The sequence below is a fragment of the Ictidomys tridecemlineatus genome, chromosome 10 (assembly GCF_052094955.1).
Source record: "Ictidomys tridecemlineatus isolate mIctTri1 chromosome 10, mIctTri1.hap1, whole genome shotgun sequence".
Taxonomy (NCBI): Eukaryota; Metazoa; Chordata; class Mammalia; order Rodentia; family Sciuridae; genus Ictidomys; species Ictidomys tridecemlineatus.
In genome coordinates, this window is record NC_135486.1 from 29,622,651 (window position 1) to 29,635,861 (window position 13,211).

General features: G+C 54.8%; 1 protein-coding gene across 1 annotated transcript in view; it reads right to left on the bottom strand.

Moving 5' to 3' along the window:
- Cacna1s (calcium voltage-gated channel subunit alpha1 S) overlaps positions 1 to 13,211 on the bottom strand; it is a 62,641-nt gene that overhangs the window by 8,966 nt on the left and 40,464 nt on the right. Inside the window, exons 23-34 of the mRNA XM_078022570.1 lie at positions 11,269 to 11,321; positions 10,869 to 11,015; positions 10,195 to 10,396; positions 9,582 to 9,740; positions 8,161 to 8,271; positions 7,415 to 7,498; positions 3,968 to 4,024; positions 2,974 to 3,102; positions 2,714 to 2,779; positions 2,055 to 2,146; positions 1,266 to 1,425; positions 165 to 292 (exon numbers count right to left, since the gene is read on the bottom strand). Of these exons, the coding sequence (XP_077878696.1) occupies positions 165 to 292; positions 1,266 to 1,425; positions 2,055 to 2,146; positions 2,714 to 2,779; positions 2,974 to 3,102; positions 3,968 to 4,024; positions 7,415 to 7,498; positions 8,161 to 8,271; positions 9,582 to 9,740; positions 10,195 to 10,396; positions 10,869 to 11,015; positions 11,269 to 11,321 (1,388 nt within the window). The remainder of the gene's footprint in view (positions 1 to 164; positions 293 to 1,265; positions 1,426 to 2,054; positions 2,147 to 2,713; positions 2,780 to 2,973; positions 3,103 to 3,967; positions 4,025 to 7,414; positions 7,499 to 8,160; positions 8,272 to 9,581; positions 9,741 to 10,194; positions 10,397 to 10,868; positions 11,016 to 11,268; positions 11,322 to 13,211) is intronic.

The window sequence follows — 13,211 nt, forward strand, 5'->3', positions numbered from 1 at the left end:
TGGGAGGCTTGTGGGACCCCTTCCAGCCCTGAGACACTCTGATCCTCTGGGCTGGGACCTTGGATAAAGGAACAGAGAGTGAGTCCTTCGGGGACACTAGGGTCTAGGATGGAGGATGGACAGTTTAGGGAGTGCCCAGCACAGAGCCTGTGGATTGGACTTACTTAGCTTCCGGGTCATACTCCGCCCAAATGGCCTTGAACTCATCCAGGTGATGAGGGCCCAGGATGGACCAGTCTCGTGTGAGGTAGTCAAAGTTGTCCATGATGACAGCCACAAAGAGGTTGATGATCTGCAAGAGGAGGACCAAGGGCTCCCAACCGGAAAGGCAGGAAATGCGGGCGCAGGCGGAGGTGGGAGGTATCCCTGGGTGGGGGGATGCGGGCTCTCCCTCCCCATGGCCCTCGTCCCACATTTCACACACAAGACGGTTTCTATCTCTTCTCTTGCGCAGGCAGGTGCTGTGTTAGGGTTCCAGTGCCTGTTTTTTTAAAACCCAACCTGAGTGCCTCTTTGGGAGCTATCCTATCTCAGCCTGCCATCTGCACCTGCGAGGCGCTCTGCCCTCTTCTGCATCCTAATCTGTGGCCTTCTTGCTGCCTCTGCCTTTTCTGTCCAGAGTTGGGGGGAGTCCCTTTGAATCACAAGGTACTTGAACTCCTTTGTCCCTGTGAGTTCCATCAAGGCCAAGACTGGGTCTCACTCAACTTTCTCTCTCCTGTACTCGACCCGGGGCCTGACATATATCAGATGCTCAAATAATAGTTTTGAGGGAAAGTAGGAAAGAAAAAGGAACAGAGGAACAAGGTCCCCATGATGGCTTCACAGACAGCGACCCTGCCGTCTCAAAGTGACTTCATACTTTTTCTAATGCCAACTGGGACTTCCTGTGGGATCCTGTTTCCAGATTCTCAGCCTCCTCATAATTGGACAACTTTCTCTTCCAAGGAATAATTAGGCATAAATATCTTTAGAGGAAGTCCCCCACCTATGGAGGGTATGACCTCATTAAATTCCTTGTGCTTAACTAAATGTGTGTCTATATGCGTGCATGTTTATGGGTGTAGTAGAAACTTCTGGTAATCCCTCTAGAGCAGGAAAAAGTGCTCTCAAAACAAAACCATCCCCCAAGATGACCAGAACAAAGGGCACTCTAACCAGAGCCTCAGTGTCCCGGAGATGGACCCCTGGAGAGATGGAGAGGAAGAAGCCGGGCCCACCACCCTCAGCTCAGTCCGTCCCTTCTGCCCTGCCCCAGGTCTCACCAGGAAGGCGCAGAGCATGTAGAAGCTGATGAAGTAGTAGTAGGCGAAGTTGGTGCCGCAAGTGTACTCCTCGCCCGGGGCATAGTCCGACTCTGGGTCACACAACTTTCCGTAGCTGCAGGCCAGCAGGATCTCCTGCCAGGCCTCACCTGTGGCACACCTGGAGGAGAGAGGCTCCGGTCAGCCTGTGCACTCTTGTGTGGTCCGTCAGGGGCCCGCCAGCCCAGCCAGGGCAGGCGTGATGAGCAGATGGGGGCTGCTGCCACAGAGATGAGGAGGTTAGATCCTAGGTCACCGTCCCTGCAAGCCCGTCTGTGGTTTTTCTCTGTGTGGGAGCCCCTCAGCTCTACCATCGTGGGGTGCTACCACCTGGAGCTCAATTATAGAAAAGAGGTTTCTTGGATGGAGAGGCAAAATCGGTCCATGGTTCAAGTCTCTAGACGGGGAACAGTCAGAGTGAGCACACTGACTAAGGCGAGGCAGGCTCAGAGGCCGTCGAAGCCTCACTACTCTCTTGGGAGAGGCATCGGCCTCTGTCATCTCCTCCAGTGGAGTGAGAAAGAGGAACATGCAGCCCTCCATTTATTGGAGGCTGCGTGAGACACGATCGTGTGAAGCCACTTGTTCACAAATGATTAAAACCTTCAAGACGGTGACAGTAAGGCATTACGCCAGGCAGGGGACCTTTCTGAGTGCTTGGCTGTGTGGAGCTAATGCTGTCCCCAGGGCAGTCAGCACAGAGCCAAGGCCAGAGGGTCAGTGAGGTGGGGGGTAGTGGAGGACTCCTGCCTGAAAAGCAGCAGCACAGCTTGTGGGAAGGTCTGGAAGTTGTTGTTCCGGTTTATTTGGGTCCCATCCACCATGGCAATCTTCCCAAACATCTGCAAGTCACAAAGGGCTGTAGCTTAGGAACCTAGATACAAGCGTCCCCTCCGCTCACCTCCCACGTCTTCTCCTGCCCGACCTGCTCCTTGCCTTCACCCCTACCTCTCCTGAGCCCTGCTCACTTTGGTCCACAGCAGGTCTGAAGCCAAATAAATGGGACTATTTTCTCAGTTGAGTAACATTCTTCCCATCAGGCCAAAGAAAAGTAGGAGAGTGAACCATTTTTTCCCAACTGCAGGCAGACCCAGGGTGTTGTGGCACGGCAGAGGGCTCCTGGGGAAGGGCCCCAGCCAAGGCCTTAGGGTTGAGATCTGGCCGCTGCTGCCCATCTGCCTGCCGAGGGCTCTCCTGGGTCACCTCCAGGCTCCTACACTGTGGCATCTGGGCTAAGAAGTGCAGCCTCTTTTCTCAGCCTCTCAGGTGACCAGTTGAACCACTGGGGTGGAGAAGGCAAGGAGGTGGAGGGCCCAGCCCGCATGCTGATTAGGCCTCCCGAGGTCCACGGATGCCCCCTCTAACTTGGTCAAGACCCGTTCTGTGGCCTGGGCCCACCTGCCTCTCACCTGCATGCCAATGACAGCGTAGATGAAGAAGAGCATGACGATGAGCAGAGCCACGTAAGGCAGGGCCTGCAGGGCAGGGAGGGAGCATCGGCGTCATGCGTGGGCTGCACCCACCTGCTTGCCACCCTGCCCGTCAGCAGCTTGCTGGGCCCTGCCTGACCCCAGGATCCCCAGAGCTCCACCCTGGACTCAGGTTGATGCCCCAAGTGGCCTCCTTAGGTAAGAGCAGTTTCCTGGCCAGTTGGGCTGGGCTTTTGCACCTGGAAGGACTTGATGAATGTCCACAGCAGGGTGCGCACTCCCTCTGCCCGACTCAGTAGCTTGATCAGCCTCATGACCCGGAACAGACGGAAGAAGGCGCTGGAGATGCGGGCGCTCTCATCTGGGTCCTGCGGGGCAGCAGCCCCAGAGGTCAGTCTGGGGGCTGCCCCTTCAGGTGGTCGGGGCGGGGTGAGGTGGAGGTGCAGTGTGTGTGTGTGTTGGGGAGATGTCCGTGGTAGGGGAGTGGTTCCACACCCTCCGCATGGCCCCTGCTGTCCATTATCTTTGGACATCCCGGGGCTCATGGCTCTGGGCTGTTGGACTGGGGGAAGGGGTGGGCATGGACGCCAAGCTGTGCGTGAGCCAGTGCTCAAGAGCAGCAGCAGGGATTCTGCCCTGGGGCGAGGCTGCAGCCAGGCCCACTGTCAGCCCTTCTAGGGCTTTCTGTTTATTTCTCCTTTGCCTCAAGCTGCCACTGAGCTTAGTGCCCTGGTGGCCCTTCTGGGCCCCTGGCCCTAATGTCCTAAAGTGCAAAGATTCCCAAAAGCTTGGCCATAAGTTCAGCAGGGTCGCTCCCTATGATCTCCACCCTACTTTTAGCCCCTGCCCTTGTGCCAGCCTTAGACACAAGGATAACTCGGGAAGGGAGACCCCTCCCTGCCCTGCTTCCTGTGGCTCCAAAGGCCTTGTGCCTAATGAATCATCACTGAGGTCCTTTGCCAGCATAGTCCTCTCTGGACTGGACTCTAATCTGCACAGAGGGTGCCAGAGAGAACCCTCACTCGGTTTCCCAGGGCTCCAAGGAAGCCACTGCCTCATGCACATTCTCCCACAGAGCCCCCGCCTCCCCCCTAACCCCGACCCTCAGAGGGTCTGCTCTTAGTAAGGGGGCCCTGAGTGCTGGATGCACCCCATGCGACCATGCAGCCAGCCTAAGCATGCGCGCTGCGGGGCGAGCCGCGTGCGGGGCGGGCTCATGCAGCCTGGAATTACAACGTTCCCGCAGCCTCCACCCAGGCAATACAGTCCCCCGCTGGAGGCCAGGAAAGTCTGTGGAGAAAAGAGACGAAGGGGGGGGGAGGAGAGGAGAGGAGAGAGAGGAGGGACACATGGGAGGGAGGTGAAGAGAGGTGTCAGAAAGGACAGACACAGGAGAGTTAAAGAGAGAAAAAGACAGAGAGGTAGGAGTGAGACCCCGAGTGGCTGCAGTCAGGGGCAGGGGACGGTGGAGTGGAAATGAAGCTCTGTGGGTACATGAGGGAACAGGCTGGGCCACGGGAGCAAGAAGGGAGGGAAGACTGGACACAGTCCCTCTGGACTCTCAGATGCATCCACAGGTGACAGGGCTCGGGTCCTTCCTACGTCTGGGTTACATAATGCTGGGGACATGCCTGCCGAGGGCTCACTGGAAAACACCTGCTCGTCACTCTTAAGTGGCCCCTAGATCCCTGAGGTCAGGGCTGTGGCTCTTATGGAAGTTTCCTGTGGGGCGAAGCTCCTCTGTGGGAGCCTGAGACGCCCCCCCTTCCCCAGCGGATGCTCCTTGGCCCAGGCCCAGGACCAACGCTCCCATCTCGGTGGCTAGGCCCTTAAAGACCTGGTGGTTGGGTTCGTGGGGGTGACATTTTTCCTGCTTACTCCAAGCTTCTCCCTTAGGCCACATTTCATGAGAAACCCTGTCCTGGAGCTCGTGGCCGAAAGAAGTCATTGTTGAACTTGCACATATCTTCAGGGAGGTGACCCCCCACGCCCTGGTTGTGCCAGTCGAGCACAGTGTCTTGGGCAGCTTTACCCCAGGCCACTCAGGTCCCAGTCCTGTCTGCATGTCAGAATCACCCCAAGAATTGTTTTCCATGCCTTTTCTGGGTCCCCACCCAGGCCAATGAAGTCAGAGGTTTGGATGCACCCTAGGTCATTTTAATGTGTAGCCAGGGGATGACAACCGTGTTCTAGATCTGTGATGTCCACAGGGTGGCGGCTAGCTAGGTGTGGCTATTGAATGACAGGAATATGAAATAAAATTAGAAACCTAGTTCCTCAGCTCCACGATCCAGTTCAAGTCACCAGTAGGCACATGTGGCTAGTGGCTACTGTATTGAACTGGACAGAGCGTCTCTATTATTGTTGTGAGACACGTGCTTCCAGGCCTTTCCCTCGTGTGTATGTCCTCCACAACCAAGAAAACCGTTTGAATTTATCCAGGCCTCCCCTACCCAGGCCTCGGTCTTCAGGAAGTAGTTATTTTTAACTTGGGCTCGTTATATTGATCGTGTAGGATTGTCTCCTCTGACTGTGCTGGTGACTAGTGCTGCTTTTAACCACAGGGACTTTGGGGATGCAGTTTTTCCAGCAAATGTTGAGCATGGATGGAAATACAACACACACACACACACACACACACACACACACACACACACACACACAGACTCACTGGTTTTGCCCCCAGCCTACCCCGCCCCTCGCCAGCCCTGAGCAGATGGAGCTCTGTCTTCCCTGTCTGTTCTGTGCATGGGGCTGAACAGGGTTCCCAGTGCCCACCCCCAGCCCTGCACACCAGACAGGCGGTGTGGCAGCCAAGTCCCCAGAAACTGCAGCTGCCTGCCAGGGCTCAGTTTTCCAGCCTCAGTCCAGGGCTCCTTCCGCACAGACTCAGACTTCCTCAGTTGCAGCCCCCCATTCCCACCCCATCCCTGCCCACCCCACCCAGGCATCTCCCAGGTTGATCCTCCCCACCTCACCCCCGCTCAGCGACAGGCTTCCTGTGGCTGGCACCACCTAATGTGCTTTTCACTGAGCAGTGGGAGGCTCAGAAAGAGGCCTTACATATTGATGAGCTCCTCACTCACTGGGGTCCCTGATGAGCAAATCAGCCACTCTTAGTGTAGAATCCCACCCCAGTCCTGGCTAGGGTAGCTTAGAAAGAGGAATTCCCTTCTCCACCTGCTCTTGCCCCCTTTCCCTCCTGCTCTTGCGCTGACCCCTGCCTGGCCTGGGATCACTGGGTACCTACCCAGAGGGAAGCTGTATTGATTTTAGCCACTAAGTCTTGGATCTCCTCCTCCCAGTATCTTCTCCCCTTCTTTACTCTGAAGCAAGGCCACCAGAGGGCTCCACTTCGAAGTCCTTGTAGGGGACCTCTCTGGCTGAAACCCCTCCCTGACCCGCAGTCCTACCCCTCAACATAGATCCTGCTGCTGTTTCCCTTTCTCCTCCAGGGCCTCATTCTTGCATGCTGAGTCTCTTGGTCCAGTTCCTAGAGTCATTCGCCTTCCTGATGGCTAAGTCTTCAAAATAGATCCAGAGCTGGCTACTGCTCAGCACTGCCACGGCCAGCACCCCAGCCACCATCCCCTTATCTGCAGCTCTGACTGCTCTTCCTGGTTCAGCCTGGTGTCTGCTCAACCTAGCAGCTAGAATGATCCTTTAAGAACTAAAGTCTGAATATGCTTAAACCCTCCAAAGGGCTCTTTGTCTTTCTCAAAGTAAGGACATAACCATGATCTGACCCCCGTCTTCTCTCCTCTTCCCCATTTTTCTCCATTCCAGCCACAAGGGCCTCCTGCTCGTCCTCAAACTCAGCAAACATGCTCTGGCTCTAGGCCTTTGCACACACTCTTCTTGCTCTCTTCAGCACTCTGTTTCTCATACCTGCTTGACTCACGCCTTGCTTTATTCAGGTCTGATCTCCATGTCATTTTAAAAAAATTTTTTTTTCAATACCAAGGATTCATACCACTGAGCTTCATCCTCAGCCCATTTTATTTATTCATTTTTAAAATTTTGAGATAGGACCTCCCCAAGTTGCTGAGGCTGGCCTTGAACCTGCAATCCTGCCTCAGCCTCTTGAATTGCTGGGATTATAGGCTTGCACCGCTGCAACTGGCTCCAATGTCCTCTTGATATCATCCCCCCTTTCCCTCCCATTCCGCATCCTTAACTGCCTACATTTTCCATTCTGTAACCCGTCACGTGATAGACTTATTTACTGTCTGTTTCCTCCACAGTTTTTCTCACTGCCGTATCTCTAGCACCAAAAGCAGTACCCGACCCTCAGCTCAGAATTTTAAAATCCACCACCCTGTTCAGAAACCTTTGGTGACATCCCACTGCCAGCTAGGTAAAGTTCAATGCCCCCACTCTAGCCTTACCGATCCCCACCCTCTGCATGTTCATGTGCTCCTGCCAAAGCCTGAACCTTCTCTGTATGGCCCAGGCTGTGCTCCTCCTGCAGAAGCCCTGCCTTGGTATTTTTCCCCTCTCCAGTGGCCACCTCCTTCAGGTGGAGTGCCTTTCCTGACCACCCACCCAGAGATGGCCTCTGCTTTCCTGTAACCCTAGGGTGCTGTGCTGCTCACGCAATGGGTACCCCACAATTATCTGTGGACTGAGCAAGTGTTTTCATCCCCACCCCAGTCATGGCTCTGCCGGGCTGATACTCACATCGATTTCACTAAGGATGACATCAATGATGCTGCCGATGACAATCAGGAAGTCAAACACATTCCAGGGGTCTCCAAAATAGCCCTGGGAATGAAAGACAGGAAAACAGGGGTAAATTTTGTGAAGCGGGGACTCTGGTGGCCTGCACAGGGCAGTGGTCCAGTGAGATCTTCTGGGATGGACCAAGGTCAATGTCCACGGTGTTGCTTCCCTCGGGGGCTGCGTGGGCCAAGCCAGCCAACTCCCTTCTCCTCTTGGCACTTTAGTTTCTTCCCCTAGAGTGTCAAGTGGTTGGGAGAGTTGTTGGGGACTAAGGACTTGGGGTCCTGATCCAGATGGGGAACTCTTACATCCCTGAGCCCCTCTTAAAGTCCTGGCAGGTTTGGGAAACCAGAACCATCAGTGGGTGGCTGGGCTGGGCTGGGCTGCTGGCTGTGGGAGTGGACTCCAGAACCAAAGAACCAGGGCAAGATGCTCCGCGACCCTGGGCCCGTGCTTCAGAAGCTGAAGCGAAGGTGAGGAATTTAAGACAGGCTCAAAGATGGGGCAGAAATGGGCACCTATTGTGTCATCAGTTGCTTCTGGTGGCCTGGAGTTTCCCATGGCCTGTACCTGACAGTGGCTGTGGGCAAAGCGGTGAGCAGGCAGGGAGCAGAGGTGCTGGACCAAGGGGCTTCAGCAGTGAGGAGACGGGGACGGTGCTCCACGGGAAGCCCCCCCAGACTGGCCACAGGGCAGGCACTCACCCTGGCCTTGAATGCCATGAGCTTGAGGACCATCTCCAGGGTGAAGATGATGGTGAAGGCCACGTTGAGGATGTCTGAGATGTGGTTCATCTCCTCTGACTGGTTGTAGTGCTGCAGAAGGGACAAGGGAGAGGTGGGCCACAGGGTTGGACTTGCAAAACAGCCTGCCGATCCCATTTTAAGAGCATCCATCCTTCCTGGGAGCACCCCCCCACCCTTTCTTGGGTTCCCTTTCTACCTTGTTTTAGCTCAGAAAACTAGGAGCCTGCTTTAGTGATCCCCTGAATCCCACCAAGTTTTTGGAACACTCCCTTTCCCTGCCTACAAAAGAGGGGGAGGGGAGGTTCTGCAAGTTCAAGTCCAGCTGAGTGTGTTCCAGGGTTGCAAGGCCAGAGCTCATTCATATATCTGTCTTGGGTGACCAGGGTGTCCTGGTTATCCTCCAGGCAGGGCTCTGTGATAGGCTCCACATAGGCATTTGGGCATAGGACTAGGAGACAAGACCCCTGGGTCCTGAGGTTGGCATTGTCACTAGCTGGTGGGAGACAGAGCTCACCAAGCTTGCTGTCCCTGCATTCTGTCCCTAGTGGTGTCAGAGTATTTAAATCAACAACTTGCCCCCTTAACCCACTGCTATGCCTCCCCCCCGCCACCGTAAATCCATGGTCTTAGAGATTTCCCTCTTTCTTAGAAAGTTGATGAAACTCCCTCTCTTCCACAAGGCCTTCCCAGGTTGGTCAGAAGGATCTGATGGCTGTCCCCACCCCTCCAGCCTTGGTGGTGCTGCCCAAGTCTGCTGCCTGACTCAGCCCCAAACCCAAGCCACTGTTCATGATCCTCTGTGTGGTCGGGGCCTGCTGACTCAGTGACTCCATATTCTCAGGACCAGGCACTGTGTGGTCTTATCATCCGGTGTGTCTTGGGCTCCTAGGGGCGGGGAGCCTGGCTGTGCAATTCTATTTATATAAGACTTATATAAGGATCACATGCTTAATTAAGATTTGATAAGGCTGCTGCTGATTAGGATATTGTCTATAAGGAATGCTCAACTCCTAAGAGAGACACCTGTTCTGTGAATACTAAACCCAGTTTTCTTGGGACCAGAGCCAAGATTCCAACCAACTCAACCATCTAGCTTTGCAACCTCAGAAGAAAAACAGAGAAAGCGCTTTCTACTTCCGACACTTCCTCCTCCTGTTTGCAGGATCACCACACTATTTGTATGTTCTGAATTAGTTCCTGAATAAACCATAGTGCCTGGTGACGAATCCTGTGACCAGTTTACTTCTGTGTCTTGCCCAGCCCCTCACCACGCAGTGCCTGGCATGTTAATGTCTACTGGGAGGAACCAGGAAATCCCATCCTACATATCCTGGCCTACCTAGGGCCCAGATCTCTTGTGTCCTGGGAGGCCTCCTTACCTGCATGCCCAGGCAGATGGTGTTGAGCATGATGAGGGCAAACATCAGGTATTCAAAGTAGGAGGAGGTGACGACATACCACACCTGGTACTGGTATGGGTTTTTGGGGATGTAGCATCTCAGTGGGCGGGCCTTCAGGGCATACTGCACGCATTGGCGCTGGGACACAATACACAGGGTGGGTTAGCACCAGGAGCCCCCTCCCCAATGCACATCCATGGGCTTGAGGGAACTCTAAATTCTGTGAAGGCAGGAGGAACCATGGCTGGGGGACTGCATGGACTATTTAGGGGAAGAATCTCACTGGGATCCATGAGGTGCCTCCTATGAACTTGTCTCCTGGAGACAGAGGTACCAGTTGTAACCATGGCTCTGGCTCAGCCTAGGGGCTCTGAAGGGCTTCCTCTCTCTGAGCATCATGGGGGTTCCACGAGAGAATCTCCAGCTTGGTCAACTAGTATGTAGGTTGGATGTGGTGTGGAGTGCATGGAGTTGGGGCTGGGCCTTAAGTGGAGGTTCTGGGGTCACTCTTAGGACCCTCTTGACTGGCCAGAGCCCGAGCTCAGGGCCTGTTGGGGCTCTGTTCTCCATCTCTAGCAGGAAACCCAGGCACCTGGTTCTTGTCCAGCTCGCAGTTCTTGTACTCGGTCTCCCCCTGCTCCTGGAAGGTGACAATGACAAAGCCCACAAAGATGTTCATCATGAAGAAGGCAATGAGGATGATGTAGATGATGAAGAAGATGGCCATCTCCACTCGGTTGTTGTAGATGGGGCCTGTGTCTTCCTTATTTGAATCTATGGCCTTGTACAGTAGCCTTGGGGTGGACAGAGAGGAGAGGATGAGGGCCTTGGGTAATGAGGCAGCCAGCTACCCAGGAAGGGTCGGAATTACCCCACTGGCCACAGGGAACCCAGGGAACTTTCTGAACAGTCAAGTGATGGGAGAGAAGGAAGGACAGGGCCAGAGGAGGCTGGAACCATCTGGGAATAGTCCTACCCTTCTATGAAATGCTCCATCTATGGCTAATCAATCACTAGGACTCCCCTGTGGGCAGGAGAGCATATCCCTATTGGGGCATTGGACACATTTTGTTGGTGTCTCCTGGTCAGAGACCCTTTGTAGTGACCAGTCAACACGAGTCCTACAAACCATCAAGGAGCTGGTGGGTTTGCTGAGCCTTATCACAGGTCTGCGAGGTGCAGTGGGGGCTATGGGAGAATGATAGCTGGTTCCTGGCATTGCCCTGACAGTGCCTGTGTTGGACCTGAGCCTCAGGCCTCACTCACTGGGGCCATCCCTCGAAGGTGGAGACCGTGAAGAGTGACATCATGGCTGAGAGCACGTTGTCAAAGTGGAAGTCGTTATGTACCCACTGGCGGGGGCGCAGCTCTATCTGTGTGGGATCCCCATCCTTGTACACGTAGTAGTAGCCCCTGGTGCAGGGAGGCCCAGTCACTCCACTGAGTGTGGCTGGGCTTCCTCTGCCCCACCCGAATCTTCTGAGTCCTGAGCAGTTCGTATACAGGAGAGACACCGTTGGACACCCTCTCCCCACAGCTGCCCGAGGAAGGGGGCGTCTATGAACTTGTCTCCAGTTCCCAGCCCGAAGGGCCAGCGTGCCCCATATATGAGGTCCCTGCAGCAGGACCCTCCCACGGTGCCCCTCAGCCAGCAGAGCATATGTACCTGCACTCTTCTTCTGTCATCTTGGATAAGTCATTGCAGCTGAAGAACTTCCCCTACATCCAGGAGGAGGGAAAGATGGAGACATGTTGTCATGGAAACAGGAGAGGAAAGTGGGCTACAGAATCATACAGTAAGGCCATCTGGAAGGAGGAGCCTCCCCTTCCTCTCAGAGGGGTGGTCTTTCTCCTCCACCATCCTCTGTCTCCAGGGCTCTCCCTGGCTTCCCTGCCCAGACTAGCTGCTCTCAAAGGTGAGAATCCAGCTCTTTAAGTGAGCATTTGCTGAGGCCCCAAGTGATGGAAATAGAAATGCAGCCCTGGTCCTGCTCCTCTCCCTTGGAGCGGGGAGACAGAGCCCCTCGCCTCTCACTGCAGAAGGAGCCCCTTGTGTTCTCCCCAGTGAGCAGCAGGGAAAAGGTCTTCCCCACCTCCCGCCTCCCCTCTCCTGCCATAGGCTGGCCCCTAGGGCCGCTGTGGAAACAGGAGCTGAGAGATGGACCCTAGGTGGGCTCTGATGATTCAACTTGTCCTCAGAGTGGGACAGGGGACCCTAAGGCCTGAGTAGGGGACTCTGGGGTCCCCCTACCATCAATGAGAGCACTTTCTCTTTTTGTCTATGTCACCTTTGGATACCTGCGAAAGACTCGGTTTGAATAGAGGAGTTGGTTCCTAGGTCTGAATGTGGCTCAAATGAAGTTTGAAACCCACAGATTCTCGTTTAGGCCCTCCAAGGCCCAGAGAAGGAAATGCCATCACTGAAGACGCAGGACTCGCTGAAGCCAGCTGCCCTGCCCCTGTGTGTGGTGGGGCTCCCACCACACCCCCTCTTGAGGATTGCTGGAGCAGAGCTTGGGATAACACGGGGGTTTCGTGGGGGAAATGTGGGGAGTGGAATAACATGAAATGCATGGGACAGGTTTCCAGAGTAAAATGTGACGTGTGTGACCAATGTGTTCCTATTAGCTGGGCAGGCAGGAGCTGAGGGCTTTTGATGAGAGATGAAAGCGCAGAAGTTGTGGTACTGAGGTGCCATTGCTCTTGCCCAGAAGGGACATGGCAGCCAAAGGAAGGGCAGCCCCTCCCCCAACCTTCCTTTAAGGGCAGTGTCTGGTGGGCTCCTATGTGCCAGGCCACAGGTGGGGCTCCACAGGAAGGGATGGGTCTGGCATGGACTCTGCCCTTAGTGGGTCCTGGGAACCCCCAAGCCTAACAGAGGAGAAGGTGGGGGGTAGCCCCTTGCCACGTCTGGAGGCAAAGACCACACGTGGCTGTCCAGATGTCTAGATGGTGTAGTTTTTTGCCCCTGAAGGTCCTCTAGGAGCCCCACCTTAACTATGTTCACCAAATCCTGTTCCCTGCCCTCAAGGAGGAACATGTGGTTTGTCTTGTGACCTCCTCAGCCCTAACAGAGGCCCTGGCCCCATGTATGGGATGACGCTTCGTATGCTGAAAGCATAAATACCATTGTGTACCTAAGACTCACTGAGGTTATATAATCATGACTTTTCAAGGACCATGCTTTGGGGACAGGAGTGGGTGGCGTCATGACAAGGAGTATCAAGGGTCAGTGGAACACTCAGATGTCAGTTTCTGAGTATGGCAGGTGACCTAAGAGCCAGAGGCATCTGGAAGCCAGAGTTTTGTGGGAGGGGACATCTTTGTGGGGCTGATTCCTAGGGAGGAGCTGAGTAGCTGTGTTTACCCAGGAAAATGAGACTAGAATAAGGCCAGCTCCAGGCATGAAGTGAAGGACAGCCACCTCAGAAGCTCCTGGGAGGCTTGGCTGATGCCAACCTCCCGGCTGGGTTCATGGGCTGCAGAGCCCTGCTGCACCAACAGAGCTGGAGGTGGTGGGGCGGGGCAGGTGGTATGTTGTAACCTGGGCCTGGCAGGGTAAGAAGAAGTGGCTGAGGTGGTGAGGGGAAGAGTGACCGCAGAGGGAAG